Below are 26334 nucleotides of genomic sequence, written 5' to 3'. Positions count from 1 at the left end.
TGTGGACAAACACAGCCCAGGCGGTGCCCGACAGCCCGCCCCGCCCCTCGCCCCACCCCCACCCCCCAGAGCTCGTCCGCGGCAGCGCGCGCCCAGGCGCCGGCGCCCGCTGGGCCTCACGTCGCGAGCGTAGCGGGAGCGGGAGGCCCCAGAAGCCCTTGAGGGAGGCGCGCGCCCGCCGGAAGCCGCGTCCTCGCACGGCCACTGCCCGTGGCGCCGGAAGCGGTCGCGCGCGCTGTGGCTCCGGAAGTGGTTCCGGCCGGCGGGGTCTCTGAGGCGGGCCGCGCGGGGGCAGGCGGCCTCGGACGGGCTGGAGGCCGGAGCCCATGGCGGAGGGCGGCGGGCGGGCCGGGCCGGCGCCCGCAGGTAATGTGCGCGCGCGGCCGCCAGGCTGTGGGGGCGGCGGGGCCGAGGGGGCCGAGGCAGTCGCGCCCAAGCCGCGTCGGCTCGTGACCGGCAGGGCCTCACGGAGCCGCCGGGGTCGGTCAGCGCGCCTCGCCGGGGCCCGGGTGCTCGGCTTCCCCTCCTGTGGAGCTTGCCTGGGGGGTTGGAGGCGACACCCCCCGCCCCCAACCGTAAAGAGGACGTAGGTCATTCTCCAGTTCTGAGCGCACCCAGAGGTGTGAAAAGCCCCAGGGGTCAGCCCCTGGGAGGGCGGGTGCCCTTTTTTCTGTTGCCCCGACTCCAGCCCTAGCACGGGCAAGGGACCGCGATAACGCCACCCCATTCGAGCTGTCAGTGACACAGCAAGTCCGCTGCAGGGGCCCTGGCCCACCGCCGGGGAGGCAGCCCCGACAGAGTTTAGTTTAGCGGGCTAGAAAGGCGCACGCCCACTGCCCAGAATAGCCACGGGACTGGGGGGGTCTCCACCTTGAAATCTTCCTGCTGTGCAGGTGTGAATCTGCAGGGGAGTGCATTTGCTCGCGGTCGGGAGCGGCTTCCTCATAACCTGTGGGCTGGGGTGGGTGGGTGGCGGTTCCCCTCCTTGCCTGTTTGAGTTTGCCCTGGGTACCAGGTGCTTCTATATGCTGCGGACGGTACAGGCACATCCAATGAGACACCCCTCCACAGAGTTCGTTAGTTTGTAATAAACTAAGAATTTTTTTACTCTTACTCCTAAATGTGCCAGAATTTAAGGTATAACGTTGATTTGGAGACAGGTGCAAGTAGTGCTTTTCATCCTTCCCTCCATTCATTATCCAGTAAACAGTTGTTTGAGGAACTGATACCCCAGTGAGCAAAAACGCAAACAAAGTATCCCAGGCTTTGGTTGGTATCGACTAGCCCCAGGTACAGCCAGACCTTAGGGTCCTGGACACCATTTCCTGTGAGCGTGAGGGAGGGGCGGAGAGGTGTCCAGGAGGAGGAGGAGGGTTGCCTGCTGCTTCCCGGCGTGGAGGGTGGTCTGGTGGAAGGAAGGCAGACTGACTCTGCCCTACGCATAGGCACTCTAAGATCCAGGCGGTGCTGTTTCAGCGTTTACTGTGTTGCTGGCCTGGGAGTAGGGGTGTCAAGGTTGATGCCTAAATGGTGTATTGTCGTTGGAGAAGCTGATCAGAAAAATGCAGACATAAAGTTATCTTGAATCTGGAGCTGGGCAGGTGGTAGGTTGGAAGAGGCCAACAAAGGCAGGCTTGGAGGAGAACTTAGCACAAGTGTGTCAGTCTCCTTACAGCTTCCGAGTCTTATTCCTCCTTTGAACTTTTCCACTCTGTGGGTAACTCAGTGGAGAATAACTTCTGGAGGAGGATTGGCCTGGGGGCCCAAGGGCTTCTCGATGCCTTCTTGTTGATCTGCTGAGGCCTGGTCGTGGCGGGTGCTTGAGTGACCCTCCCGGCTCTGCCCAGTGACCTGGGGCCTTTGTGTCTAACCTCTGGTAATGAACTGTCAAATCCTGGAGTGTACTATGGCCCAGCCTTGTATACAGTCGGTAGGCAGAACATCTGATTTGGATATGAAAAGCAACTTTAGGATTGGAGAGCCCACCTGTGGCAGGGTCACATGTGCTAGGCTGCCTGGCACTGTGGGGACTTGGTGAAGCAGTCTGAGTTCATGCTGTTTCCTTCTGCTTCCTGTCAATGTAATTAAGTTTATGGAACTCTTAATTATCTGAAGACATTTAAGGCTCCATGGTGAGGTGAAGAGCTCAATCACAGTTGACCTTTGACAACCCAGAGGGTTACCAGAGCTCCGCCACAATCAGAAATCCTTCTTTGACTTTACAACTGACCCTCCATATTTGAGGTTCTGCATCCAAGAAGTCGCCAGCCGTGGATTGTGTAGTGTAGTGTGTTTTTAGTGAAAAAAATCTGTGTGTGAGTGGACCCATCAGACCATGTTATTCAAGGGTCAGCTGTAGGTATGTCATTGTACAAAATTTGTTGACTACAGTTGACTGTCGGGACAACTTGGGGGTCCTCTGCATGTGAGGTTCCTGGACATCTAGGGATTCCACCAGGCACCGACCACAGTGCAGTATTGTGGTATTTACTGCTGAAGATATCCACGTATAAGTGGACCCCTGCAGATCAAACCTGCATTGTTGAAGAGTGACCGGTACTTGGGGTCTAGTCCATTCAGGATGTGATAGCAGAGTAGACTGGATGGCTTATAAACAACAGAAATTTATTTTTCACGGCTCTGGTGGCTGGTAAGTCCAGGACCAAGGCACTGGCATATTTCGTGTCCGGTGAGGGCTTCCTGGTTCGTAGATGCCCATCTTGCTGTGTCCTCATGTGGCAGAAGGGCCATGGAACGCTCCAGGGTCTCTTTTATAAAGGTGCTAATCCCGTTCATGACAGCTTTGCCCTCATGACCTAATTAACCACTAAGGTCCTACCTACCTCTTAATAATCACCTGGGTGTTAGGACTCCCAGCATATTATTTGGCAGAACATTTTGGGAGACACGAGCATTCCATTTATAGCAACTCCTCTTCCCATTTCTCACTTAACTTTGATGCCGCTTTCTGACGTATTTATGCTAAGCTCTTTTCTGGGCAATTGATTGTTTTATTTATCTTTTGATTCTAATGAGAGATAATTTCTACTGTTCACTTTTCACTTTCATGTGTTGGAGAAGGAAATGGCAACCCACTCCAATGTTCTTGCCTGGAGAATCCCAGGGACAGGGGAGCCTGGTGGGCTGCCGTCTATTGGGTCACACAGAGTCGGACACGACTGAAGTGGCTTAGCAACAGCATCAACAGTAGGGTAGATGTCTTCTCATACATACTGAATAAGCTGAAAGTGTTTCTTATTTTTATTTCCAAATAAACCTTTAGAATATTTTGGTCATATCTCATGTAAAGGCCCCAAAGAGATTTGTTAAATCCATTAATTTATTTGGTATCACTTAAAATTTTCCTAGCATTGACTCTTATCCCAGTACACTGTGTGGTTTTCAGCATTCATTCTAGCCTTTATTGTTTCTCAGTTTTATAGTCTGCATTATATAGGTCTGGCTTTCTATTTATATCATTGTATTTTAAATTTTTTTTTCCTTTTTACTGAGGTGCAGTTTACATTCAGTAAAGTGCACCCATCTGAGGTACCAAAATGTGTGTCACTGACGGGGACTCCTATGTAGTGAGGCTGTTACCTAGATTAGCATGGCAGAGTCATTCGTGTTACATGGAACAGTACTTTTTTGGTACTGAATTTTGCTAAATTCAAGCATCTTTTTGTAGTGTAGGAGAGGATTTTATGTTTTTTTCCCCAATACTGACATTTTTGGAATAAATTAGAGTAATTTTATGTTGATTTATTTTTTGGCCACACTGTGGGATCTTAGTTCCCTGAATAGGGGTGGAACCCAGGCCCCCTTTAGTGGAGGTTTGGAGTCTTAAGCACTGGACCACCAGGGAAGTCCTGTGGTGACGTTTTTTTGATTTATATTTCAAATTTTGCTTTGTTAATATATTATTTAGGATCTTCTCTGTTAAGTAGGTGTGGATTTTGATGCCTCACCCCGCCAAAGTTTTAAACGTTAGATTCTTGCCTGGTTTGATGTTGGGCACATGCTAGCTTTATTCAAGGAGATTTTCTACGTCTCTCTGGCTCTGGATGTTTCTGGAAGCAGGGGAATGATGTACTATTGTTGAAAGTTGGAGAGCACCCTCTCGGTGGGAAGGGCTGCCCTGGTGGCTCAGGCAGTAAAGAAACTGCCTGCAATGCTGAGACGAGAGTTCTATCCCTGGGTTGGAAAAATCCCCTGGAAAGGGAATGGCAACCCACTCCAGTACTCTTGCCTGGAGCATTCTATGGACAGAGGAGCCTGGCGGGCTACAGTCCATGGGGTCGTCAAGAGTGGGACACGACTGCAGGGCTAACCCTGTCCTGGGTGGGCGGCGCCCCCTGCTGGCTGTCCCGGCAGGGCCTCCTGGAGCTGACAGGCGCCCCTCTCTTCAGTGCAGGTCCTAATCTGAAGGAGTGGCTGAGGGAGCAGTTCTGTGACCACCCGCTGGAGCACTGCGAGGACACGAGGCTGCACGACGCCGCCTACGTGGGGGACCTGCAGACCCTGCGGAGCCTGCTGCAGGAAGAGAGCTACCGGAGGTGAGCGCTGCTGAGGCGCTGCCCGGAGCCGGGGAGCCCCTGATACTTTCCAGCTCCAGAGGGCGGGGAGAGAGGGGACTGAGGGAAGCGCCGTCAGGCTTGTGGGCGGTAGCCAGAGAAACAGGGCCTGGAGACGTGAGTTCAGGCCCAGCTCTGTCAGTGACCGTCTGGTGCTGTCCGGGTGTCAGCTTCCCTGAGGTTACCCCTGATGCCAGCCTCGCTATCTCTTCAGCAGCGGCCCTGCGCCTTGGCGAGCCTCATCTGGCTTTTATCCTGAGTCGGGTACAGAAAGTCTCTCCTTGAAGTGTTGCATCAGGCCCCCGTGTGTCCAGCCTCCCTGGCGGGCTGCACCTGACAGCACCCTGACATGCTCTGCCCTGGCTGTTCAGGCCCCCAGGCGTCGGCCTGCGGGGCCCCGGGCTCAGCCTCTGGTCCGCTGTCTCCTCGCCCGGGGGGATCCGGGCGCCCACCTTCTGGCTCCTTTTGTTGATAGCGCCCTGCCTTGCCACATCCCGTAACCAGTGCAAGCCCTTCCTTGATCAGTAGCATCAGAGTCTTGCTATCACGTCTCCCTCCTCGAGACACCCGGGGGAGCACAGAGACTCTGCTGGCTGGCTGTGTGTCTGAGATTGGAATCTCAGATAGGTTTGAAACTCATCTGCAGCTGGAAACTCCAGGCTTTTTCTGTGTGTCTGTTTCCCCTTCGGGCCTAGGCTGGCAGTGCGTTGATGGGAGAAATGTCTGCATATTGATTCTGAAATTTGTACCCCTTTTTTGTGGGTAGTTCCCCAGAGAAGGATTTCTAACAATACAGAAATAGGTTTCCTCCTTCCCTTCTAATGTCTTAGCATCATTTCATTAGAACAGATATTTTATTTATTAAAAATAGTTTCAGATATCCAGAAAGGGTCATCATACAGAGCAAATAGATGGATTGCACATGAATATTTAATATCAATGACTCAAGTCTGAAGAAAACATTTAATTTTTGTGGTACTGCAGATGTAACAATAGAATAAAGGAGAGTTAAGCTAGGTGTTAGACCAGCTAGTTTCATATTGCTTTTTCAAGTACTGTTTTTGTTTCTTCTAATACTTGGGTTCCACGAATCTCCGGTATTTTGACGGTATTTTTCTGTTGGGATGTATTTCTTTGGTGATGAGTGCTTGGAGCATTCCTTGGCCTCCTTGGCCAGTGGAAGCTAGTTCCCAGCTGAAGGAGGAGCGCTGGCCCGCCGCGTGTTTCTGGGTCACTGCTTCGGTGGTCTGGATCCTTGGGCTTTGTTCAGAGCCGGAGCGTGAGGTGACCTGCGCCTCAGCTGGAGACGGGGTGGGTCCGTGAACTGCACGGTCTGAGGGCCGCTTTCCGTGCAGGCTGAGCCTGGCGGGGGTCCCTCTGCTGTGGCGCTCTTAGCGCCGGTGCTGTCTAGCTGTGCCTCAGGTTTCCTGGTCCGTGGGCTGGGGCTCCTGTGGCGGGCGTGGGCCCGGCAGGGGGAGTGTGTGAAAGCGTCTCCTGCAGCGGAGTCCCTGGAGGCGTTCTTAACGCGAGGGCCGCCCTGCTCCCGGCCGGCGTGTCCCGCGCCTCCCAGCCCGGCTCCCTGTGCTCTCTCTCAGCCGCATCAACGAGAAGTCCGTGTGGTGCTGCGGCTGGCTCCCCTGCACACCCCTGCGCATCGCCGCCACCGCGGGCCACGGGAACTGCGTGGACTTCCTGATCCGCAAGGGGGCTGAGGTGGACCTGGTGGACGTGAAGGGGCAGACGGCCCTGTATGTGGCTGTGGTGAACGGGCACCTGGAGAGCGCCCAGATCCTCCTGGAGGCCGGCGCTGACCCCAACGGAAGCCGGCACCACCGCAGCACGCCCGTCTACCACGCCTCGCGCGTGGGCCGGGCGGACATCCTGAAGGCCCTCATCAGGTCAGTGCTTGGGCTGCGCCCCGCCGCCGCAGCGGCCTTCTCATTCCTTATTTTCTCCCCATCTCAAAGTAGGCTTGTGACAGGATTTGTCTGTTTGTCTTTTTTAAGAGTTGCTTCTTAGCTTTATCAGTTCTCTTATTTTCTTACTGGTTAATTTCTATTTTTATCTATCTTTGTCCCTGTTTTCCTTGGTTTTCCTCTACTTTTTCTCTAACTTTTTGAGTTACATGCTTATTCATTGTTTTCTTGATTAACAATGTAAACTTTTAAGGTTATTAATTTACTTTTGCCTAGAGCTTTGATTTTGCTAAACTTTTAAAATTCTAAGTTGCTTCAGTCGTGTCCGACTCTGTGCGACCCCACAGACGGCAGCCCACCAGGCTCCGCCGTCCCTGGGATTCTCCAAGAAGAACACTGGAGTGGGTTGCCATTTCCTTCTCCAGTGCATGAAAGTGAAAAGTGAAAGGGAAGTCACTGAGTCGCGTCCAACTCTCAGCGACCCCATGGACTGCAGCCTACCAGGCTCCTCTGTCCATGGGATTTTCCAGGCAAGAGTACTGGAGTGGGGTGCCACTGAAGTTGATTTCCTCTTTGTTTTTATAGGTTTTGAGGCTCTTAACAGTTTAATAAAAACTTCTGTGAACTTTTAATTGTATTGTATTGTGCCCAGATAATACAGATCATATAATGTCCATGTTGAAGATTCTTTTTTTAAAAAATTATTTTTTAAAATCAGACTGCTTTTTTGTGGATCCTTGTAACAAAGTACAAATCACAGGTGTTGTAGTTTCATAGTACAAGATGGTAGCTTCAGTTAATGCTATTCAGAGTCCCTCTCTCTGTTTTTTACATTTTTAACTGTTGGATCTGCCCCAAATTCAGAGAAGTCTGTTAGTACCTAATTACTGTTATGATTTGTCAGTTTCCCCTTGTATTTCTCATAATTTTGCTTTCTGTATTTTGATGCTAATTGGGCTCATAAAAATTCTTGCCTGTGGATTCTTCGCTTTATGAAAGCAAGAGGAAACCATCGGTTTCATTGAGGGTTCATTTTCGTAGCATTCTGTCACTTTTAGTTTGAATCTTAGTGGGTTTAAGTAACTCTTTGTGTGCTCAGTTACTGTTTGACCGTCTGGGATTCTTTGTTTCTGAATACAATTAACGTTATCGCTGTAGCTGATTTTAGGTTTATTTCTGTTCACTTTCTGTCTTAACTATACCTTTATTTTATGTCTGTGTTCCATGATTTGTGTTTTCTTTGCTTTCCCTTTCTGTTGTTTTAGATGGTTTATGGTCTTACTTTAATTGCACTAATGATTGTCATTTAATCAGTTTGAACAAGATTGCATCTTCAGTCCTGTGCCCCAGTGAGTCCTTTCTACCAGCAATGCTTTCTCTCCCTTCCCTTGCTCTGGAGGCAGTTTCTTCTGTGGTTGGACCGAGTGGAGTGTATTCAGCTGGCTGTCTGTGTCAGGAGGGACTGCGGAGGAGGACTACAGCATTGTTACAGGCACAGTGGGTGGTTCTGGGGGCATCTCACCCAGTGCAGAACGTGGTTTTTAAATTACGTATTGAAACTATATTCTATTAAGTCAGAAGGTGTTACGCATCCCGTGGCTCTGGAGTCGGCTTTTGGGGAGATAAATGCGGGTGACACGGCCGGTACGCTAGCAGGATAAAGGAATGCAGTGCCCCGCCCCCCCGTTTTTTTTTAAGGATTTTTAGCCCAAGAATCTAAGCCGCTTCAGTCCCATGTCTTTGCATCTTGGAGACTGTAAGTCATTAATTTGGAAATGGATCCAGTAGGGTCAATCCAGGGCTTCCCTGGTAGCTCAGCTGGTGAAGAATCCACCTGCAGTTCAGGAGACCCCAGTTTGATTCCTGGGTTGGAAAGATCTGCTGGAGAAAGGATAGGCTACCCACCCCAGGATTCTTGGGCTTCCCTTGTGGCTCAGCTGGTAGAGAATCCGCCTGCTATGCGGGAGATCTGGGTTCGATCCCTCATTTGGGAAGATCCCCTGGAGAAGGGAATGGCTACCCACTCCAGGATTCTGGCCTGGAGAATTCCGTGGACTGTATAGTCCATGGAGTCGCAAAGAGTTGGACACGACTGAGCGACTTTCACTTTCAGTGATAAAGAACCTGCCTGCCAATGCAGGAGATGTGAGTTTGACCCCTGGGTCAGGTAGATCTCCTGGAGGAGGAAATGGCAGCCCACTCCAGTATTCGTGCCTGGGAAATCCCATGGGCAGAGGAGCCTGGCGGGCTACATACAGTCCACAGAGAGACACAGCTGATGACTCAGCACAGGCATAGGATAGTCCGTGAAATTTCGTCCCGCTTCCAGACATCCCGTTGGGCACGTGAATCAGTTCATGATGCACTGGTGCTTTGAACTAGCCGCAGGCTTGACTCTGAGGTACATGCCCAGATGCCCTTCTTGATAAAGCGTTACTCAGACATCCTGCTGGAGCACAGGATGTCACTTGTATGGTGAGTTACCAAGAGCATATACGACTCTATTGTAAAGTTTCCTATGTTCTGAGTGACCCGATAATTGACTTCTGAAGAATGGGGTTAAGTTACTGAACAAGTAACACAATCTACATATAATCCAAACTCAACTCCTGCCTTCCCTGTGTCATGTCCCTCATGGGCAGGGCACTCTCTGTCACTGTTGTGGTCTGACGTCCCTCTGCAAGTAGCTTCCGCTTCTCATTTCCCTTGGTATTTTGTTTGTAAAACAAAAAAGGTAAGGAGTGGTATTTCTGTGTGTGCAAAAGTTATGTTGATTTATGCAGTTGTCCCATGGTTCCTGGCCAGCAATATTAAAAGCAGTACGGGAATTTTGGAAAATACTCAGGATTAAAATTAACTGGATTGCAGCCAGTACGTTTTTATGAGCGGATGAAGGCTGTCTTTCCCACAGCTCAGCTAATACCAGATTGTCGTGTTGCCCAAAATGACAAACATTCTGGAAAACATCTTCCTAAGAATAAGGAGGAAAAAGATTTCAGTGCTTGAAATCGGGTCTCTTAATTGGTCGTATGAAGTGAAATGGCAGTTTCTGCCTGGTTTGGTTTGTGGGTCAGAAGGTTTCTCTGGTCGCTCCTAGGACAGCTTGTGGGACAGGTGCCACGTGCATCTGTCGTGGCTGACGGTGCTCCGCGGCGTCAGAGGGGAAGCGCGGTGTCCTGTGAGCCCGTGGGTCCGTGTGCCGCTGTTGTCTTCCTCAGCTCCGTGCTGCTGTGACGCCGCGGTATCTGTTCTGGGGAAGAGACGGATGATGAGACAGGATTGCTGGCTGTGAGTGCTGGCCCGAGTGCTTACCAAGCCCTGACACTGCTGCTCTTCTCTGCACCCTGGGCCCCTGCACAGTGGACCCCGTCATCATGCCTCCTGCCCTCACGTGAGACAGACTGTGCCGACAGCGTCCGCGAGGGGTCTGGGAGGGCGGTGGGGGCTCCGTGCGCGGTGCCGCCTCCAGTGGGAGCTCCGGGGCGGGGCACACTCTCTCAGAAGCCAGGCTCTGTTCTCCGTGCATCCGGTCAAGCTGTGCGCGGCTTCATTGGTCCCAGTACTGCTGACCTTCCCTTTCATTCGTTGACCAGGGCGGTGTCTGCCAGCTTTCTCTGTTGTGAAGCTCCTCTTTTTCCCTCTGTGATTAATAAATACTTTCGTGGATAGGTACTTTGCAACCATGTATATATCTTATTCCTCATCAAATTTTTAATCCATTTATGTTCGACTCATGGTTTCCTGTGGAGTTAGAGTTATTCTGGGCTCATACGTACTTTGCCTGATTCAGCCCTGGGTTGTCATTCTCCAAGGAGAATGATGTTGAAAAGCCAAGATCTGGACACCGGGAGCGCTCATTGCTTGTCGGGTGTTGCTGTCTGCAGGCCCTCTTCCTGGACACGTTTCCGTCTACATTCCTGTGTCTGCTATACGCCGATGCTTACAGAGTACAGCCTGAGGCCTTAGCCCAGTTCAGCATCTACACAGCTGTGAAGGTTAGCTCAGGGCTGGGGAGAGTGCTCCCGCCTCTGGGGCTGCTCGCAGCTGCTCTGTGTCATCCTGCTCTTCTCCTTTTCCAAATTTATGATGTCGACGTTGAGAGACCTGGTTCCCCTTACTCTTTTTTCTTTTCTCCTCTGGCCACACATCGTCGCCTCCCCAACCAGGGATCGAACCTGCACCCCTGCAGTGGAAGCAGTCTCAACCCCTGGGCTGCCCTGGAACCCGCTCCCCTTACCTCTGATGTGCTTGCTTCTTATTCCTCAGAGTAACCAGCTTCCTGTGCTCCTGCCCCTCCCACGCGGGGCTCCTCACCACCCTCACCAGGCAGCATCCTCAACAGGCACCGTCTTGACTAGGCCTGGACTCTGGCACTCTGAGCCAGGCCACCCTCCCTGCTGTAGTCAGTGGCCTCTGCTTAGAATAAAATGACCAGTAGGTCGTTTGCGCTTGGCCCGGGAGAACCTTACATGCCTGACAGAAAGCCATGTATTTGGGTGTCTCTGAGCACAGTGACAAGGGCAGGTGCCTCGAGGGGATCCTGAAGGCTCTGTTGGAGAACGAGGCTTCCAGGTCAGGTGGCTGCTGTGTCTGCCTGTGTTCTGTTCATCCTCACATCCAGGCTGCCTCTGAGAGTCGGGAGAGGCATTCCTGGACAGCTGTGAAGGTTAGTTCAGGGCTGGGGAGAGTGCTCCCCGCTCTGGGGCTGCTCGAAGCTGCAGGCCTTGCAGGCGACTGTGGTGCTCAGAGCAGTCTGGCTGCTCTTGATGCTCCGTGGACCTGAAGGAAGAGCCAGCTTGGTGGGCAGGACAGACAGGCACCAGCTGGACCCACAGGTGGGTTACGGTGTGTCCTTTTGCTTCTGTTTTTAGGGATTGCTGTTCAGTTTTTTACAGTGTGTATTTACATGGTTCCAAAGTCAAATCTGTAAAACAGTGTATTAAAAGAAGTCTAGCTTCTGCCCTCACCTGGTTCATCCCTGCCCTGTAGAGAACCATTGAAGAAGTTTTGTGGTTTATCTGTGCATCACTGAACACTAAGCAGACACGCCTGTGTGTCTTGGTGTGTCTGGGTGTGTGTCGTATGCACGTTTGCCGTGAAGCCTTCTTCCCAGGGTGGACAGCAGCGTATTGCCTGCTCCTCGTCCTGCGTTCCGCACTCGTCAGTGGCCTGGAGACTGCCAGAGCAGCACCTGCCCTGCCCCTTGTCCCTTGTCAGATGGGCCACCTTGGGTTGGCCACTGATCACTCGGTCCCTCCTGATGAACTTGTGGGTTGTCACCTGCCTCCAGCTGCCGTGGGTGCTGTTTTAATGGACTGTCTCGCATATACGGCTTTTTGGAGTTTCGCAGGTTTTACAGATTTCCCTCTGCAGGGATTGCTCCGTTTGGTATGACCCCAGAAATGGAGAAGACTCCCTTTTTCTTTAAAGCCTGGTCAGGAAGCTTTTGCATTTTCCGCAGTCCAATAGGTAAGAAGTGATATCTCTCAGTAGTTTTAACGTGCGTTTCTGTTACGAGCAAGGCTAACCGTCCTTTCCTCTGTCTCTGGCTCGTGTACCTGTTGATCTCCTTTCAGAAGGTCTTTATAGAGTAAGGATGTTAACCGTTCGTTACCTTTTCTCCAATTTTTCCCTTATTGCTGCTGTTTTTTTGGCATGAAAAAGGTTTTCTTTAATTTTCATGTTAAAAAACTTTGTTTTTATATCTTGTCCTGTTTGGTCTTCCCAATGAACTTTATAATTGACTTATTTAGCTTCAGGGATGTTATTTTTATGTATTTATATTTATAATCAACTTATTTAGGTCTAGGAAGAGTATTTTCATTTATATTAATAAACGCAGTGATCTCTTAATGATGTTGGGTGTTCTTATCCAAGACTGTGGTATGTCTTGCTTGTGTCTGCTTTTGTGACTTTGAAAATTTTTTTTTTTTCTAATTATAAAATACAGTTTTCCTCATGCAAACTTTGGACGTTTACTGTTACGTTTATGCTTAGCTATCTCACTTTAAAGTTTATTTTGCTGTTAGAAATGAAATATTTGTCACTTTATCTTGTAACTTGTTTTTGTTTGTATATGTAAAGGCTATTGGTATAAAACCTGCTACTTCATTGCTTCTTAGTTGTGCTTTCATTAATTATTTAGGGCTTTCCAGACATAGTCATGTCCTCTGTAAATAGGAAAAATTACCTCTTCCTTTCCAGTTTTAATCAGCTAATTGCTTTCTGTTTAGTTGCACTAATACTTTAAAAGATAAACACGCCTTTAGAAATAGTGGGCCAGAAAGTGGGACGGTGTGTCTTGCTCCTGGCCAGGCTGCTGCTCATGTTTGTCCCTTAGGTGAGATGCTGACTTCTAGGATGAGGAAATATTTTTCATCATGTTAAGGAAGTATTCTTCATATTCTATTTTATCAAGTGTTTTTAAACATGTCTAAGTGTTGAATTTTGTCATATGCTTCTTTTGCGTTTGAGAGACAATTATGGCTTTTTCCCCTACAGTTCAGTTCAGTTGCTCAGTCGTGTCCGACCTTTGAGAGCCCATGGACTGCGGCACGCCAGGCCTCTCTGTCCATCACCAACTCCCAGAGTCCACCCAGACCCATGTCCGTTGAGTCGATGATGCCATCCAACCATCTCCTCTGTCATCCCCTTCTCCTCCTGCCTTCAGTCTTTCCCAGCATCAGGGTCTTTTCAAATGAGTCAGTTGTTCATATCAGGTGGCCAAAGTATTGGAGTTTCAGCTTCAGCATCAGTCCTTCCAGTGAATATTCAGGACTGATCTCCTTTAGGATGGACTGGTTGGATCTCCTTGCAGTCCAAGGGACTTTCAAGAGTCTTTTCCAACAACACAGTTCAAAAGCATCAATTCTTAAGTGCTCAGCTTTCTTTATAGTTCAACTCTCATGTCCATACACGACTACTGGAAAAACCATAGCCTTGACAAGACAGACCTCTTTGTTGGCAAAATAATGTCTCTGCTTTTTAATATGCAGTCTAGGTTGGTCATAACTTTTCTTCCAAGGAGTAACATCTTTTAATTTCTTGGCTGCAGTCAGTACCTGCAGTGATTTTTGGAGCCCCAAAAAACAAAGTCTGCCACTGTTTCCACTGTTTCCCCACCTATTTGCCATGAAGTGATGGGACTGGATGCCATGATCTTCATTTTCTGAATGTTGAGCTTTAAGCCAACTTTTTCACTATCCTCTTTCACTTTCATCAAGAGGCTCTTTAGTTCTTCTTCGCTTTCTGCCATAAGGGTGGTGTCATATGCATAGCTGATATCTGTTATTGATATTTCTCCCAGCAATCTTGATTCCTGCTTTTGCTTCTTCCAGCCCAGCGTTTCTCCTATTGTACTCTGCATATAAGTTAAATAAGCAGGGTGACAGTATACAGCCTTGGCGTACTCTTTTCCTATTTGGAACCAGTCTGTTGTTCCATGTCCAGTTCTAACTGTTGCTTCCTGGCCTGCATATAGGTTTCTTAAGAAGCAGGTCAGGTGGTCTGGTATTCCTATCTCTTGAGGAATTTTCCCCAGTTTGTTGTGATCTACACAGTCAAAATTGCAGTTGGTGATTGGAACCATGAAATTAAAAGACGCTTACTCCTTGGAAAGTAAGTACTCCTTGGAAAGTTATGACCAACCTAGACTGCATATTAAAAAGCAGAGACATTACTTTGCCAACAAAGGTTCATTTAGTCAGCAAAGGCTATGGTTTTCCCAGTAGTCACGTATGCATGTGAGAGGTGGACAATAAAGAAAGCTGAGCGCTGAAGATGGTTGATGGTTTTAAACTGTGGTGTTGAAGACTCTTGAGAGTCCCTTGGACTGCAAGGAGATCCAACCAGTTCGTCCTAAAGATCAGTCCCGGGTGTTCCATTAGAGGGGCTGATGTTGAAGCTGAAACCCCAATACTTTGGCCACCTGATGCAAAGAGCTGACTCATTTGAAAAGACGCTGATGCTGGGAAAGATTGAAGACAGAAGGAGAAGGGGACGACAGAGGATGAGATGGTTGGATGGCATCACCAACTCGATGGACATGGGTTTGGGTGAACTCCAGGAGTTGGTGATGGACAGGGAGGCCTGATGTGCTGCAGTCTATGGGGTCGTAAAGAGTCAGACATGACTAAGTGACTGAACTGAACTGAACTGAACACAGTCAAAGGCTTTGGCATAGTCAGTAAGGCAGAAATACATGTTTTTCTGGAACTCTCGTGCTTTTTCAATGATCCAGATGATGTTGGCAATTTGAACTCTGGTTCCTCTGCCTTTTGTAAATCTAGCTTGAACATCTGGAAGTTCACAGTTTGTGTATTGTTGAAGCCTGGCTTGGAGAATTTTGAGCACCATTTTACTAGTGTGTGGGATGAGTGCAATTGTGCAATAGTTTGAGCATTCTTCGGCATTGCTTTTCTTTGGGATTGGAATGAAAACTGACCTTTTCCAGTGGCCACTGCTGAGTTTTCCAAATTTGCTGGCATATTGAGTGCAGCACTCTCACAGCATCATCTTCCAGGATTTGAAATAGCTCAACTGGAATTCCATCACCTCCTCTAGCTTTGTTCATAGTGATGCTTCCTAAGACCCACTTGACTTTACATTCCAAGATGTCTGGCTCTAGGTGAGTGATCACACCATCGTGATTATCTGGGTTGTGAAGATCTTTTTGGTATAGTTCTGTGCATTCTTTCCACCTCTTAGTATCTTCTTCTGTTTGGTCCATACCATTTCTGTCCTTTATCGAGCCCATCTTTGCATGAAATGTTCCCTTGGTATCTCTAATTTTCTTGACGAGATCTCTAGTCTTTCCCATTCTGTTGTTTTCCTCTATTTGCACTGATCGCTGAGGAAGGCTTTGTTAATTCTCCTTGCTATTCTTTGGAACTCTGCATTCACATGGGTATATCTTTCCCTTTCTTCTTTGCTTTTCACTTCTCTTCTTTTCACAGCTATTTGTAAGGCCTCCTCAGATGGCCATTTTGCCTTTTTGCATTTCTTTTTCTTGCTCCCTGTCTCCTGTACAATGTCACAAACCTCTGCCCATAGTTCATCAGGCACTCTGTCAGATCTAGTCCCTTAAATCTATTTCTCACTTCTACTGTATAATCGTAAGGGATTTGATTTAGGTCATACCTGAATGGTCTAGTGGTTTTCCCTACTTTCTTCAATTTCAGTCTGAATTTGGCAATAAGGAGTTCATGATCTGAGCCACAGTCAGCTCCCGGTCTTGTTTTTGCTGACTGAATAGAGCTTCTCCATCTTTGGCCACAGAGAATATAACCAATCTGATTTCGGTATTGACCATCTGGTAATGTCCATGTGTAGAGTCTTCTCTTGTGTTGTTGGAAGAGGGTGTTTGCTATGACCAGTGCGTTCTTGGCAAAACTCTTAGCCTTTGCCCTGCTTCATTTTGTATTCCAAGACCAAATTTGCCTGTTATTCCACCTGTTTCTTGACTTCCTGCTTTTGCTCCAGTTCCCTATAACGAAAAGGACATCTTTTTTGGCTGTTAGTTCTAAAAGGTCTTGTAGATCTTCATAGAACCATTCAACTTCAGCTTCTTCAGCATTACTGGTTGGGGCATAGACTTGGATTACCGTGATATTGAATGGTTTGCCTTGGAAATGAACAGAGATCATTCTGTCATATTTGAGATGGCATCAAGTACTGCATATTCTGACTGTTTTGTTGACTGTGATGGCTACTCCATTTTTTCTGAGTGATTCTTGCCCACAGCAGTAGATATATAATGGTCATCTGAGTTAAATTCACGCATTCAAGTTCATTTTAGTTTGCTGATTCCTACAATGACGACGTTCATTCTTGCCATCTCCTGTTTAACCACTTCCAGTTTGCCTTGACTCATGGACCTAACATTCCAGGTTCCTGTGCAATATTGCTGTTTACAGCATCGGACCTTGCTTCATCACCAGTCACATCCGCAGCTTTTCCCCTTAGTTCTGTGAATATGATGGATTATGTTAATAGAGTTTCTGATATAGGAACCACCCCTGGAATAACCCCCATGAGGTCATCGTGTGTTGCTGTCTTAATGTGTTTGGAGTCCCTTTACTGACGTTTAATTGGAGGTTGTAAGTTGATGCTCCTAAGTGCAGGTCACTGATAAGTTTTCTTTATGGTATGACCTTTGTTTGGTTTGGGATTTATTCTGTTGTTCTTTGCATAAGATGAATTTGGGAATTGTCCTTCTTTATCTTTGTTTGAAATAGTTAAAATAGCCGTGGGATTGTTGGGTCTTCACAGGTTAGAAAGAATTCCCTTAGGAGTTCCCTTAGGAGTGTGAGAGGATCCCAAGGTTCTTAGCTGCCGTGGTGCCTGCTGGGAGTCATGGGTCCACTGTGAGCAGGGGATGCTCCGGTGCTGGGGCGTCGGGCCGTCCCTGCAGGTGCGGTCGGGATCTGCCGACCATGCTGGCCTGACTCTCCGTGTGTCTCTCTGCAGGTATGGGGCGGACGTCGATGTCAACCACCACCTGACTCCTGACGCCCAGCCCCCTTTCTCACGGAGGCTCACCTCCTTGGTGGTCTGCCCGCTGTACATCAGCGCTGCCTACCACAACCTGCAGTGCTTCAAGCTGCTGCTGCAGGCGGGGGCGAACCCGGACTTCAACTGCAACGGCCCCGTCAACACGCAGGGCTTCTACAGGGGCTCGCCCGGCTGTGTCATGGACGCTGTCCTGCGTCATGGCTGCGAGGCGGCCTTTGTCAGCCTGCTGGTGGAGTTTGGAGCCAACCTGAACCTGGTCAAGTGGGAGTCCTTGGGCCCAGAGTCAAGAGGCAGGAGGAAGGTGGACCCCGAGGCGCTGCAGGTCTTTAAAGAAGCCAGAAGTAAGTGGCCTTAATTCAGCTCTGCCTGGCTGTCTCTTTAAACTGGTTGAATGAACCAAGTTGCAGAATGAAAAAACCTCCTAATTAGCACCTGGTCAGAACCTTCAGTTAGGATTAGGAATTTTTTAGAATGGTCTTCCGGATTAGTTTCTTTTTAAATTCCTGGACACCAGGGGTTAATAGCAAGGAATCTATAAAAATACACGTTCTCAGAGTTCCTGGGATTATGTTCTCTTTACTCCTTCGCTCTACTTTGTGATCTGAAATTCTTTCACTCTTGCGTTTATGGCTTTTAAGTGTTTGCTTTACAATAGATTTCAAGTTTTTCCTTCTCTGGGGCGCCTGACTCCCTCTTCTTCAATTCCACTCAAATACCATCATTCTGGATTGTGAACTAAGCCTGATTTTTGCTAGAATTAAGTCTGAGGTTTGCTTATTTATGAAGAAGGCCTCTGCCAGGGAATTAAGTTGATGGACACGGAGTCTGGGGTTCATCCGTGGTGTGGTCTTATTATCATTCTCCGGGACTCAGGAGTTGACCCTCTTTCCCGCCTGGGTCTTGAGCGCCTCTGAGTGACCACCCTTCCCCAGTCCCTTACCTCTTGAGAACGTCTGTGTGTTGTGTTCTTGTTACTGGCTTTCCCTAAAGCGGTCATTGAAACCCGCTCCTGTTGAGAGTTGGTGCTGGTCAGCTGGAGCCACCCTGACAGTTGGGCTGCCTGTGTTCATGCGTGTTTCACAAGGCAGAGACAGTGAGGCTTTTCTTCACCCAGAGTAAAGTGATCAGCCTACCCTCCTCTATTGCTTGGTCTGTCTCCCTCAAACCCCTCTGGAGCTTCTGGGGTAGACCAAGAGCAGAGGCTGACAGAGGGCAAGGATCAGGGCTCGTAGTGATCAGCTCTGTTTCTCTGCCTAGAGGTGAGCAGATGCTTGGATAGTGAAGATTTTGCTCCTTGTGCTGATGAAGGAGCAGGTAACAGGCCTTTGTCACCAGCGCCGGCTCGCCTCTGAAATTGGGATGCTGGCAGCAAGCATTGTTGTATCCTGCCTGCCGTCCCCACCAGCCTCTGGTCCGAGAGATAGGGGAGAAACTGGATTAACCCCCCCTCCCTCTGTCTCTCCCTTTCCTCCCACCCATTCCAGGTGTCCCCAGGTCCCTGCTGAATCTGTGCCGTGTGGCTGTGAGAAGAGCGCTCGGCAAATACCGCCTCCATCTGATCCCCTCGCTGCCTCTGCCAGACCCCATAAAAAAGTTTCTGCTTTACGAGTAGAATTCTGGAGCGGCGTTGATTGCAGTGAAGAGGCGGCAGTCACCTGCCGTGCAAGTTGACACCGACTCTCGCCCCGTGACCATGTCCTGTGCTGCCGAGTCCCGCCTGGCTGCAGGTGAAGCAGGACCAGCCTTGTCCCCCCGGACTGTGTTCTCTCTCAGGCGTTTGCGCATCGGACAGTCTTGGGGTCAGTATCCGTGTCAGCCGGGAGTCTCCTACACAACTTTATTTTGTGCTTCCTCAGTCTTTTTGGAAATTAATGCATTGAGCCTTGAAATATGAGCAAGTTGGGGCCGCTGATATCCTGGAGGTCCTCAAGCTGGAGGTCTGCTGATATCCTGAGTAGAGAGGACTGGCATCTTCCAGACTGCTTCTGGGTTCACGTCTCAACTTGATGGCTTGATTGCAGTCAAATGAAAAAGGGAGTTTTGGTAAAAAAGTAGAGTACAGAGACACAGTTCCTGAACTTGTGAGTTTGTGTTCCCAGCTCCTGGGTTGAATATGTGATGTTTACACACACACACAGACACAGACACACACACACACACACACACATGCTTTCCTTGCCACCTCAGTGTTCTCTCCATGTGGTGGGGGCATCATGTCAATTGGCTTCATTCAAGGATGGTTTCCTGGCCACTTGGGTTGGCTTTACTGTCTCAAGGTCCGTACCTACAGTGTTCACAGTCTCTTTAGGTAATGCTCAGAGCTCGACACCTAGCCCCATACCCAGCTGTGCCCAGCATCATGCCAACAGGTCTCACGAGTTCTCTGCCATTTCACTCAGGGGAGCTTCCAGAAGTCCGCTGATTTCAGGAGGCCCACTGCCTCCACTTGGACCAAGGACCGTCCAGCAGCATCCACTGCCAGTTCTAACAGAAGTCCACGCATGCACCGCGAAGTAGAAACTTGACTCGTCTTCTGGGTGGTTCAGAGCTTTCAGTTCCGTGGTGTCCTGTGGACAGAACATCTTGTGTTTGGCTGATTGCGCTTCACTTGTTTGGACCTGATGTCTTGGTAGTTGCTCCTAGAACTGAACAGGGAGATAACAGTGAGGTTAGAGGTCTCCTGTGGCCTGCCAGGGGATAGGGGAGGGAGAGAACTGAGCTGGGTTATCACCCAACAGCTCGGCTATGGGCAGGGCTGCGTGGCCAGACGTGTGTCATGCTGGCACAGGTGGGCCAGTGGCTGCCTCTTTGAAGTGTCCAGGTGCTGTTGTTTGCAGGGAAATCACATCTGGTTGTTGAGGCCTCAGGACCATTGTGTGGATCCATGGAAAGTGTTTAGAAATGGGCAGATTTCACATCTGTGTTTAGCTTTTCTGTAGCAGTTGAACAAATGATATGGGTTTATTTAATTGTCAGCATTGTTGTGTGTCTTCACTGGCCAGACTGGCAGTGTCTGGTCATGGTCTTCCGTGATTGAGGCTGGAATTCTGAGTCTGCCTCTTGGCGTTGATGGACGTGTGTTGGAAGCCAGGCCGGCCCATTTGCACAGGCATGAATTCTGAGGGGAGAGAAGTCATCGGTGATTCAGAGGGGAAGATGCAGCCACTGGAGCTTGTTGCAAGCTGAGGCCGCGACCGCGGCCTTGGGGGCTCAAAAGCGGGCTGTGTGCTGCCGCTCTTGGCTGCGAACCTGCTGGGTGGGTTGCATTCAGAGCTCGGGGTCCCACCTGCAGCAGGAGAGGCGTCCTAAGAGAGGAGGGGCCGTGGGCGGGTAGCAGATGGTGCCTTTGCCACCAAATCCGAGCACTGTGGGGCTTTGGTCCGGGAGAGCGATAGTGTGCCGGTGGCCCTCGTGGTGGGACTCTCCGGCTCTGGGCAGTGGCTTCCATCGCAGCTGTTGGGGGAGGGCTCTCCCTCCATAGGGCAGGGTTGTGGGATAGCTGGAGCCTCTGGAGAGGGGTGGAGCCACAGGAGGGGGCCGAGCTGCCAGTGAGGGGGCGGAACCACTGGAGGGAGTGTCCCTGGGGCGCAAGGTAGCACGTCCCCTTTTCAGTCTGGCTAGAGGAGTCTCAGGAGCAGCTCACTCACCTCACTTTGCGCTCCGGCAGCTGCCCTTTGGCTTGGATTCCCTTCCCAGGGGCCGTGCTGCAGGCTCACGGGACCCTGTGTGCCCTGCTGGGCATTGTTTGCAGGGGTTTGTTAGGGACAGAGCCTCCCTGGGGTAGGAGGTGACTGTTCACAGACCTGCAAAGCAGCACCCGGGGCGCTGGCAGGCAGGAGTGTCGGACTGCCTGGAGGCGGGGTCCCCTGGCTGGCGCGGTGGAATGGCTATCAGGCTGCTGTGCAGGGTGATGTGAGTGCAGGACTTGTTTCTGGGGGGTGGAACCATTTTTCTGGGGTCTCTCTAGAAGGACTGGACTGAGTGATCCTCACTGTTGGGCCTGGCCCAGACTTCGCCAGGGAGGGACTGGAACTGGGGAGGGGTTGAGCCAGGGAGTGAGGGGCCCCGCACCGTGTGCCCCAGAGCGTGGTGGGCTCAGGGCCAGTCGTCCTTTATAGAGGCAGGTTGACTTTCTGTGTCCAGCCAGCCTTTAGATAATTTTTTCAGACTCCCAGCAACTGAGGTTCAGCCTCTAGCTTGAAATTCCATACATGCCACACATGACTCTGAAAACAGCATAGCTATGTACTTAGGGCCATTTCTTCTTGTTTTGAGCCTCACGTTACTAAAGCTCCCTTTTTCTGTTGTTGGCAGGGATAGGTAGGGTACAGGCTAGGAAGGAATCACTCTCTCCACAGAGCACTTTATAAAAGCCCAGTCTCCAAACCCTGGGGTGCCCACTGCCACGTAGCCAGGAAATATGGACCTGGGTGATGAGGTTGTGGTCCAGAGCACTGTGCCCATGGGGCACGACAAACCGATGGGCAGGAGCCGGGGCCCCCAGCCTGGCTCAGGAGTGTCCTCACTTGCTCGGTCACCTGAGGGCCGTTGGGCCGAAGGAGTCCTGTGCTCAGGGCCTCGGCTGCAGTGGATGGGTGGGGCTGGACCTGGGGAGGTGGGGTGGCGCTGAGACCTCTGAGAGGGTTCTGCTTTGGCGTCCTGCTGGGAGTTCTGAATGTATTTTCAAAACCCATCAATGTCATATGTATCCGTGCCTTTTCATATTATTTCTGGTATTTATGTATTTATTTATTTATGCCCTGCTTTGTTCCAGGAAAGGGTTCAAGGTTGTCATGCTTAGTTTTGATATTCTCTTTTGATGTTTGATAAGTTTTAGTCAACAAGCGCTTGTTAAACAGGACATTTTAAAAAGAAAGGACAGTTTCTTTCTTTTTCAACACAGTTTCCTCATGTTGAATATGTTTCTGTTATCAGACCTACGTGCCATCATTTTTCCCCTTTCTTCTGTGAATTGACTCTTCAAATGGAAGGTTCATGCAGCAGTATAAGAGGAGCCTGCAGGCAAGGCTGGACCGAGGCAGGGAAAGTCCGCCTTGGAGAAGAATGCTCTTCTGTGCTGAGCTGCCTCCTGCCTGGCCCTGAGCAGGCCTGGCCCTGGGGAGGCCACCTTCTGACGGCAGGGCCGGCCATTCCTTTCTCGTGGGGCTCTCATGAGGACACACGGGAGAATGTCTGTGAAAGCACTGGGCACTTGAGCCGTCCTGGTGGTGTGTCAGCGGTGTCTCTGTGCGCATGGTCCCTCTTCTCGGCGGATGTGCCTTTGAGGTGGTGGCGGCCTGTGGCCTTGCTGGTCGGCTGGGCTTTGTGCCCGGGGGACGGTGAGAGTCGTGGCAGCCGTGACACAGGCGTCCCGCGCAGGTAGAAGGGCAGGGACGTGCGTGGAGTCACAGGGGAAGCGAGGTGTGCTCCATTTAGAGGGTCGTCTTAGTCTGAGATATGTTCTTCCTAATTTGGGTGATGAAACGTCCTTTTATGTAGTGAAGGTGATAATCGAGGGCGACGTTGGTTTTTTTAATGCACCTGGTTGCAGAATAAAATGTTGGCTGCCCTTCGTCAGATCCCAGAACTTCTTTTTAAGTTGGCCAGGCTCTGAGACCCAGCGTCGGGACCCACAGTCTGTCTATAGCCTGTGTTCATGACTGAGGAGTTCCTCCTGGAGTCTCCAGCGGCCTGTCCGCAGCTGAAGGAGAGCCCGTGGCTCTGCTGCCTGGTAGTCCGGGGACAGGCCCTGTGGTCACCGGGAGGATCAGGAGCGCGTGCTTGTGTCTGTGATGACAGTGCCGTCCCTGTGGTGGTGGGCCTCTGGCCACCCCTGAAGGACCCTCCCAGGAAGCTAGCGTGGCTCCTCAGTGGGGCTGCCGCTCACCCTGGGCACCTGAGGCACCCCAAGGCTTGGCGCTGGCGATGGGGTGGGCCTTCTGGTGCCAGGGCTCAGGCTCTTCCCCTGCCCCTGGGGCCACCTTGCCAGGCATTCAGCAGCTGGGCCCGAGGGGCCTGGGTGCCCCCTAGCTCAGCGCTCTCTCCTGGAAGTGTCTCATTCGGCCGCCTGACATCTCTCTCTCGCTCACTGAGGCCTCACTCTCCTTCTCACGCTCCCCGCCCTCCAGCCTGACTCCTTTGATGTGGAATAAAACAATTGAAATGTACACGAGTGGTCAGTGGGATCCTGTCCTCGGAGAGTTCCGCGGGAGGGACGTGCAGGCTCTGAAGTGCAGTGGTCTGTGGAGTATACACCGTAAATTGTAGGGAGACGGTTGGATGGGGAAGTGAGTGAGGGTGGAGGTGGCTTCTGTTGCCTTAACTCATGCTCAGTGTCTGGAGGGCACGAGGGTCCTTTCTTTTGGACCTCAGGCCTCTACCACGCGATATGTGCGTGTGCATGTGTCCAGGTCCGTGTGGTGTCTGAGCATGGCCCTCCCGGGTGTTAGCACCTCAGTTTGCTGCTGTGGTTTAGCCGCCAGCACCCCTGTGCCTCCCTGCAGTGTTCGCCAGCCCCCGTGATTTCTGTCTGGTGTTGGGCATGTGCGGTGTTTCACACACTGGAGCCCACGTGCTGCAGGAGCGCTGGCATCAGTCCTGGGTCTTCCTTTCTCTTTGGTAGTGACCGCGCTTGTCTGCAGCAGCTGGGACCATGGCTCTTGCTGCCCTTGGGCCTGGTTAGGAGCTTTCAGAAATGGGATGGACATCTTTGGTAGGTTATTGTAACTGTAATGAATGCTTTACTCCCTGTTGACTCCCCCCAAATGCCTTAATTCTGTGTACTGTTTATCTCATTGGAAAGAAGAATTGATCATGTGGTATCATTGTATATGCACTTCAGGTAGAGACAGTGGCTCTCCAGAGAGTTTCTCATGGTTTGCAGAGAGGGGCATCTGTAAATGGGAGTCTAACCGGCTTCTTTCCACTGCTCTGGGGGCCCCCAGTGCTCCCAGGAGGCGGTCATAGTGCTGCATAGGTTTAAACTGGGATGAGCCTGTTTCACTTTGTGGGTTTTTAGTCTGGAGAGAAAGTGTGCCTAAAGTGTCTGAAACACATGGCTCTCCATCGTGGTGACACTGTCCTACAGCGCTCTCTTGGGTAGGGAGGTGGTGGGGACTGTGTCATATGTGACTTATTTTGACAGTGGGAAGGTGAGTTGTGAAGCTTTGGGAATGAATGAACTAAATAAAGCGTTTATTCATGTCTCCATGGCATGTCTTTGTATTTGCTATTAATATTTCAGATATTTTCTTTGTTCCTCATACCAGTCCCTAAGGCCCATCTGTAGACGTACACCTCTCCTGCTCTGCTGAAAAATGGCCTCACTTTCTGTCTCAAAAACCAGCTGCCCGTGTGGCAGGGATTGCTGGTTATCCTCCACTATCCATTGTCTATGTCTGTAATGACAGAACCCACAGTTACAGCTGGAGACTTGAATCCTCTGAATAAAGTCTTCACTTCCCAGATTTCTTATAACTAGATGTGGCTGTTCACCATAGTTCCTTCCTGAAATCACATTAAAATTATAGGGAATTTTAATTTTTTAAAAAAGCATAAATCCACTAAGATGCCTATAAATGGCAACAAAGTTTTGGAAACTCTCAAGAAAATAGATGAATGGTAAATGACTTAGAAGTGCCTGAGAAAACGACATCGTAGGAAAGAAACGAGAACAGTTGAGAACATGGTGTTACTGCAGAGCTCCGGGAAGCTCTGGGGCTGGCAGTTCCAGGCGCCTCTAGAAGTGGATGTGAGGGGTGAAAGCAGCAGGACTGGCCAAAAGCCAGTTTGGAAGCAGCTGTAAGTCTCCACTGCATACAGTCGGGCACTTGTCGCTGCCCTAGCCCATTGGGAGCGGAGACATCAGCGTTCAGGATGTAAAGTCCTCAGCTTAGGAAATAGGCCGTGTCCTCCAGGCAGGAAATAAAGGAGGAGGAGCGTTCTTAAGGAGTCTCACCAACCTGAAAGGAAACACTCAAAAGATAGCAATACTGAATGGGACCAAAGAAAATCATCCAGTGGATACCGGTAAAGAATTCAAGAGAATTCTGAGAATGAAGGCTGTGTTCCCAGATTACAAGGACCAGCTAGAACTAACCGTGGCACGTGACCAGCCCTGACACATCACTGTGGGATTCCAGATCACTGGGGAGAAAAGATTCTATAACTCGGGTTCCCAACCTCTGGGACCAGCCTGCGGCCTGTTAGGAGCCGGCTGCACAGCAGGAGGTGAGTGGCAGGTGAGCGAGCAAAGCTTCGCCTGTATCTACAGCTGCTGCCATCACTGGCATTACCACTTGAGCTCCGCCTGCTGTCAGCTCAGAGGAGGCATTAGAGTCTCACAGGAGCTCAAACCTTACTGTCAACTGTGCATGCAAGGGATCCAGGTTGCATACTTCTCGTGAGGCTCGCCACCCCTGTGTGCGCACCCCTGTGCCTCTCCACCATCCGTGGAAAAATTGTCTTCCACAACTGGTTTCTGGTGCCAAAAAGGTTGGGGACTGCTGCTATAACTTCTGGAGAGAACAGGACGTACACAGGTTGAGTGAGTTGAGTTCAGTCACTCAGTTGTGTCCAACTCTGCGACCCCATGGACTGCAGCACACCAGGCCTCCCTGTCCATCACCAGCTCCCAGAGTCCACGCAGACCCATGTCTGTTGAGTCGGTAATGCCATCCAACCATCTCATCCGCTGTCTTCCCTTCTCTTCCCGCCTTCAGTCTTTCCCAGCATCAGGGTCTTTTCCAACAAGTCAGTTCTTTGCGTCAGGTGGGCCAAAGTGTTAGAGCTTCAGCTTCAGCCTCAGTCCTTCCAATGAATATTCAGGACTGATTTCCTTTAGGATGGACTAGTTGGATCTCCTTGTAGTCCAAGGAACTCTCAAGAGTCTTCTCCAGCACCACAGTTCAAACACATCAATTCTTTGGGGTTCAGCCTTCTTCATGGTCCAAATCTTATCCATACACGACTACTGGAAAAACCATAGCTTTGACTAAATGGACCTGTGTTGGCAAAGTAGTGTCTCTGCTTTTTAATATGCTGTCTAGGTTGGTCCACGGAGCAAGCGTGTTTTAATTTCACGGCTGTAGTCACCCTCTGAAGTGCTTTTGGAGCCCCCCCAAATAAAGTCTGTCACTGTTTCCATTGTTTCCCCATCTATTTTCCATGAAGTGATGGGATCAGATGCCATGATCTTAGTTTTCTGAATGTTGAGTTTTAAGCCAACTCACTCTCCTTTTTTACTTTAATCAAATTCTTCACTTTCTGCCATAAGGGTGGTGTCATCTGCATATCTGAGGTTATTGATATTTCTCCCGGCAATCTTGATTCCA

General features: G+C 50.2%; 1 protein-coding gene across 1 annotated transcript; it reads left to right on the top strand.

Moving 5' to 3' along the window:
- ASB1 (ankyrin repeat and SOCS box containing 1) lies at positions 235-24213 on the top strand. Its single transcript, XM_018040160.1, has 5 exons — positions 235-366; positions 4415-4556; positions 6170-6472; positions 16958-17343; positions 18487-24213. The coding sequence occupies exons 1-5, from the start codon at positions 327-329 to the stop codon at positions 18612-18614; spliced, it is 999 nt and encodes a 332-aa protein (XP_017895649.1). The 5' UTR covers positions 235-326; the 3' UTR covers positions 18615-24213.

Source organism: Capra hircus, chromosome 3 (assembly GCF_001704415.2).
Source record: "Capra hircus breed San Clemente chromosome 3, ASM170441v1, whole genome shotgun sequence".
Lineage (NCBI taxonomy): Eukaryota > Metazoa > Chordata > Mammalia > Artiodactyla > Bovidae > Capra > Capra hircus.
The sequence above is the reverse complement of the archived record's forward strand: the minus strand, read 5'-3'. Positions and strand labels throughout refer to the sequence as shown.